Source organism: Sebastes fasciatus, chromosome 17 (genome assembly GCF_043250625.1).
Source record: "Sebastes fasciatus isolate fSebFas1 chromosome 17, fSebFas1.pri, whole genome shotgun sequence".
Lineage (NCBI taxonomy): Eukaryota > Metazoa > Chordata > Actinopteri > Perciformes > Sebastidae > Sebastes > Sebastes fasciatus.
Window position 1 is genome coordinate 9,533,599 of NC_133811.1, and position 6,516 is coordinate 9,540,114.

Below are 6,516 nucleotides of genomic sequence, written 5' to 3' on the forward strand. Positions count from 1 at the left end.
GGGCTTTGAGTGGAAGATCAGGGCTAAAGTTGTGTAGTGTGAACTATGTTCAGTAGGTCATATTAGGGCTATCTTTGACCCAAAAAGAAAGAGCGAACCTTTCAAATTCACCTTGATGATGACAAATGTAACTTATCAGTGCAATCATTGTATATCAGCCTGGTTCCAGACATCTTAATTGACACCCACACCTCACATTTTCTCCGGGATACAAAACGGCGACTTAGTCAGATTATAAGGTTATAATTACATGGATTTCAGATAATATATTCACTGAAAATTGGGACATAAATTTATGTCGGTAAGAGAGTCATAATATACAGTTTATGATAATATATCTAGGTCACAAATGCCCAATTAACACAAACTGCTCACGACTACAGAGAGTCAATAATGTATTTATTGTATATACCATCATTTGGGAATCCCCTTGCCCTGTCACGGGCAGGTTGTAAAATGTTGGAAATAAATGAGTGAAAATGTTACGTCTTATTTTATTTTAAGAGCAACATTTGATATTGCTTCTTTAAAACTGTAATTCCATTCAACTTGAATATTTTCTTTATATTTTGTTACACTTGTCATTATCTGTTGCAGATGGAAGGGATTGTAAAGGGATTGTAAAAGGGAGCGGAGGGACATTTACAGTGGAAGAAAAACATACATTCTAAATTGACAGTTTCCTGCGTTAGCTTGAACAGCGAGGGGAGCCAAGAAAAACTGCTGAGCACTTTGAGGTTTGCAAAGCGTGAGAAGCACCTGCAGTGGAGCAAAAGCCAAAAGAGGAGAATGACAAGACGGACAAAAGAGTCTGAATGACAGCTACTATGTTGTTTAAGCAAAGTTTAAACAGCCAGTAGTCTATCAACCAAGTACTTTTACTGATTTTTTTGTCAAATGTAAATGTTTAACTTCGGTATTCCTCTTCTAGAGTTTACACACTACTGCACACTCTCTTATCCTTGTACACACTGTTTGAATTATTTTAATGTCAATATCTGCCAATAGAAAATATAAGAAATTATTTCCTATGCTAATGTAACTTATATCAATTTGATACTACTTACAATGAGTGTTGTGAATGCCAAACCAGATCTGTTTTTAACCCATTTGTGCACACAACTGACATTTTTAATTTCCTTTAGTGGAAATGTTCTCTGAGCTTGCCTTAGTAGAAATGTGAAGAAATGTCCAAAACAGGTCAAACCGTTTGGCAGAAAAGTGAGTTTTTCTTATCATACTATATGTATCATGCACATGTAACTACTGTTTTTGCAATAGACTTGCAAATTCCAGTGTGCCCAAATACTAGATAAAGCATGATAAGAAAATGGTTGTATCTCGGAAACTACAAAGAGCAAAATCAAGTATTTGGTATCTATGATCTCAGAACAAGTTGTATGTCAAAGATATGTACACATATTCAGTGTAAAAAATGTATATGGAAAACATTTAATAAAACATATTAATAGTGGTTTTCCTCATTTAAAAAAAATCTTAACTTTGACTATTAATAGGCTACATATTATTTTTCATCTGATCTAAATATTACTATTAGATACTTGCCGAAAATATGTCTGTGCCAAAATTCAAGACTTCTGACCAATCAGAACAAATGTTGTGTCATTTTTCCTTATCGGACTAAATATAGTATTGGGACACAAATGGGTTAAACAGGGAAAAAAAGTGTCACCAAGACAAGCTCTTGTGCAAAACAAAACTATTCCCCTTGTAGAAAGTGAGGTATAGCAGACACAGAACACCAACCTGCGATGAAGCACGGATGTGCAACCCAATGTGCAGGGTACTCAGCATAATGGCTCAGGTACCTGATCTGCATGTAGCCATTATAGATGCAGAAAACAATAGCCAGGGCAAATGAGGCGAACGGTGTTGGTTTACCTCCTCGGATTAAAAACGGATAAATAAGGGACCTGCAGCGAACAAAAAACATTTATTAAGTTATTTAAAATACTTGCTTTGATATAATAATATAGATGCGTTAGCTATCGCAGGTCCTTCCTTCCTGCAGCTGTCAGACTCCACAACCAGCACTGCTCCCAGTAGACCACTTACACACCAAAAAACTGACAATAACCTGATATTTTCAGGTGGAATTTCATTCATTCTCACTGTGCAATATCATTTTCCACTTGTGCAATTTTGTTAATAGTCTGTTTATTGTCAATACTGTATATACTGCTCCTATTTTTTATACTTCCTTCTATTTAAATGGTTCTTATTTTGTTACACTTTGTTAGCTGATGCATCTTGTTTTTTGCACTATCCCCTTCGCTGCTGTACACTGCAAATTTCTCCACTGTGGGACTAATAAAGGAATATCTTATCTTAGTACTGACAATATAAATAGTAATGCACCTTTTTACATGCTAATGTCTTGTGTCCATTATTGAGTAACATAATTCAGATAATCATTATACAGTGCCTTTAGAAAGTATTCAGACCCCTTCACTTTTTTCACATTTTGTTATGTTGCAGCCTTATGATAAAATGGATACAATTATTTTTTTCCCTCATCAATCTACACTCAATACACCATAATGACAAAGCAGAAACAGAATTTTAGATATGATCTCATAACAAGTTGAATGTCAAAGATATGTACACATATTCAGTGTAAAAAATGTATATGGAAAACATTTAATAAACATAATGTTAGTGGTTTTCCTCATTTTTCAAAAATCGTAACTTTGACTATTAATAGGCTACATATTATTTAGATAAAAAAGAAATAAAATAAAATTCTGTTTCTGCTTTGTCATTATGGTGTATTGATGAGGAAACAAAATAATTTGATCGATTTTATCATAAGGCTGCAACATAACAAAATGTGGAAAAAAAAGTGAAGGGGTCTGAATACTTTCTGAAGGCACTGTATAATGATGAATATCTGAATTATGTAACTCAGTAATGGACACAAGACATCAGCATGAAAAAAGGTGCATTACATTTATATTGTCAGTACTAAGATAAGATAAGATAAGATAAGATAAGATATTCCTTTATTAGTCCCGCAGTGGGGACATTAGCAGTGTACAGCAGCAAAGGGGATAGTGCAAAAAACAAGATGCATCAGCTAACACAGTATAAAAAAAGAGCTAAACAAAGTGTAACAAAATATGAACCATTTAAATAGAAGGAAGTATAAAATAGGAGCAGTATATACAGTATTGACAATAAACAGACTATTAACAAAATTGCACAAGTGTAAAATTATATTGCACAGTGAGAATGAAATGAATGAATGAATGAAATTCCACCTGAAAATATCAGGTTATTGAGCACACACTGGGAACCACTTTACAGTATTAATGCTGGTGAACACTAATTGAACATTTCAGGTGTTAAAATCATGATTTAATTGATTGTTATGATGACCTACCTCTGAACATAGTGGCAGAAGTACATGGCAATGAGCAGCTGGTTGGGCAGCAGGGAGGTTTTTGCAGAGGATGTCCAAACTAGCAGACACAAAGGCACCAGAAACGCAGGCAGCTCCTGAACGAACCAAGCCAGCCTGACATTCACTGGGAACCCGTACCTGCTGTCAGCATACCGGCCGTATGGGACGTTTTCAAAGAGCAGAGTAAGGAAAGTGCAGGCTGCCATGAAGAGCAGCAAGTAAGCCATGCAGTCTAACATGTACAGCTCCTCTTCCTCCGAGGAGAAGAGTCTGGAGAGGACAGCGTCCATGATGTTACACAACTATAAATACAAACAACGAAGCTGTTAAATGAGACTAATATTAGCTGACAAGATGCTATATATCGCTAGCTAACTGAAGCTTGCTGTATGTTGTATATAGTACTCGCATTCCTCTCCTGGACCAATCACAGCACTCGAACAGATATGGCATCGGATCTTATCAGCCAATCAAAATGCTCCATTTTTGCATGGATGGTATGGAACGTCGTGTGACGTCTGATGCCACTGATGAATATTCATGAGCTAATTTGCATATTGGTGCCTTCATATGAAATTCGTGATTTACAAAAATGGACAGTCAACACACACACACACTCAGTGGCAGGCTCTTTCTCAGTCCCCAGTGCACAAGCTGTCCATGCTTTGCCTATGTGTGGTTTGTACATTACACATATAACAAAATAGAGTTATGAATAAAATATGTAAACATAAAAAAATACAAAAGCTACAAGTGTATTTAAATCAGTAAATACAACAAAAGTCAATAAATAAAATGTATAGCACCTGAAATTAAATGTAATACTTCTAATAGGTTTCTAACCCTCCAGTTTACATGTAAATAGAAGCATTCTTCCATAAAATAAAATAAAAGTGCACTGTAAATAATGAACTTATCTTCATATTAAGCTACTCAACTAATGCAGTCCATCCTAACTATACAGGAAAAATATACAAACAACAATTAAACATCATAACGCACCTATAAGGAGCAGCACAGGACACAGTCAACACACACACTCAGTGGCAGGCTCTTTCTCAGTCCCCTGCAGCAGTCAGACAATATGCAAATGAGCGAAAAACTCCGACGGAGTTAACAGAAGTAAAAGTCGTATTTTGGCCGTTCAAAACCAAATGACAACCTCAGAAACATATTGATAACGATGCATCATTGCATTTGCATACAGTTTAAGCCAGAATACACAACTTTTAAACATGCTAGCTTAAGCAGAGGAGGACGAGCCTCACAACACATCTTACCAGTGCACAAGCTGTCCATGCTTTGCGTATGTGTGATTTGTGCGTCAACAATTAAAGCCCCCCTGCTACAACAGGTAACCCGGAACCATGAAAAACACAACCGTTTCATTCACTCAATACAAAGTTAACACAAATAAACTTACAATACAGATAATTTGGCTGATATTGATGACAAAGTAAAGTATAACACACCGGTTTTGAGAATGTTCACTAAACAAAATGAAAATAATAAAAATAACATAACCAACATATTGACTCAGCTACACAGATATGGCATCGAATCTTATCAGCCAATCAAAATGCTCCATTTTTGCACGGATGTTATGGAACGTCGTGTGACGTCTGATGCCACTGATGAATATTCATGAGCTAATTTGCATATTGGTGCCTTCACATGAAATTCGTGATTTACAAAAATGGAGAGTCATGTACACAACATGCTTGAATAGGCAAGCACCCAACTGGGAAATGCACATATTGTAATCAACTAGAAACTGTTGAACATGTACTGATACACTGCAGGAATTACAGTATCCAGAGGAATCATCTTTTACAGTCACTAAGGAAGGCAAAACATCAGGACTTTTCATTGTCAGGTCTATTGGGGAATACAGCAGATAACATATACTGTGAAATTATTCAGTTTTTAAGAGAAACTGATTTAGTTAAACGAATCTAAAGTTTTCCTCATAATTACTATTATTATTATTATTATTATTATTATTATTTTTTTTTTTTTTCTTTTTCTTTTTTTCTTTTCTATACATTTTTCTTTTATTCAATTTTTTAAAATTTATTTATTTATTGTTTTGTTTCTGCACAATCTCCTGTTCCACACTCCAAGCAACAGCAATATTAACGTGTTTCTGTCACGTCTAGATGCCACAGAGGCTAACAATTTAGCAAGCTAGCAAGTGGGTAACATAATTCGGTATATGCAAAGACACAATGACAGAGGAAAAAGATTAGGTAGTTGGGAATATCAACAATTTCCTTTTTATTTTTCTAAAATTACAAAGCTATACAATATACGACTGCAGTTACAATGAAAAAAATAACTTCTGTGGCCTCAACCATTTGTGACAACGTCAATAAACACGTCACAACTCGTGAAGTCGAAGCTTTCCATTTTTACGAGGTCCTAATTGCCACATTAGGGGGGCGTTCACTGTCTCTTCTCGTGAATGCGGTAAATACGACTCCCTTTGAACGCACCATATAGGTTTGTACCTCTGTAAAAGAACATTTTTATTATTTTTTTTATTGAAGAATTAATTTACAAACATTAACGCATTGTAATCTAAACTCAATACTTCTAACATAATGAAAGGACAACATGCAAAGTCTCTCTTTAGAGCTTATGAAGAACTGAACATATATGATGATGACCCCTAGAGCTACTATGGAAGAGTGCAGTCTTAGTATTTATTTATTTATTTATTTAGGCATTTATTTTTATATATATATATATATATATATATATACATACTGTATATACAATTCATTAAGCAAATTACAATTTATAGATATTTAAAAAGAACATGCATGTAAATGGAAGAAAAATAATAAAGAAGTAATTAATGTTTGTTGTGTCAATAAAACAAACAAACAAATAAAAAACAATTAATAACTATATATTGCAATATCAAAGGATAAATGTAAAAAAAAACAAAAAAAAACCCATGAAGTAGAGTAATAAATAAAAGGCAGAGTGTGAGTTACATCTATTATGTGTTGTTGTGGTTGTTGTGGTTGTCTCTTAGGCTGTGTTTTATTTTTTAAGTCTCTCCTCAGAGCTTATGAAGAACTGAA

The 6,516-nt window shown here is 34.5% G+C and overlaps 1 protein-coding gene across 1 annotated transcript in view; it reads right to left on the minus strand.

Annotated features, from left to right (window-relative positions):
- The window catches only part of srd5a1 (steroid-5-alpha-reductase, alpha polypeptide 1 (3-oxo-5 alpha-steroid delta 4-dehydrogenase alpha 1)), a 12,920-nt gene extending 9,074 nt beyond the window's left edge, over window positions 1-3,846 (minus strand). Inside the window, exons 1-2 of the mRNA XM_074614551.1 lie at window positions 3,404-3,846; window positions 1,768-1,934 (exon numbers count right to left, since the gene is read on the minus strand). Coding sequence (XP_074470652.1) covers window positions 1,768-1,934; window positions 3,404-3,714 — 478 coding nt within the window. The 5' untranslated portion in view covers window positions 3,715-3,846. The remainder of the gene's footprint in view (window positions 1-1,767; window positions 1,935-3,403) is intronic.
- Window positions 3,847-6,516: the final 2,670 nt, after the last annotated feature.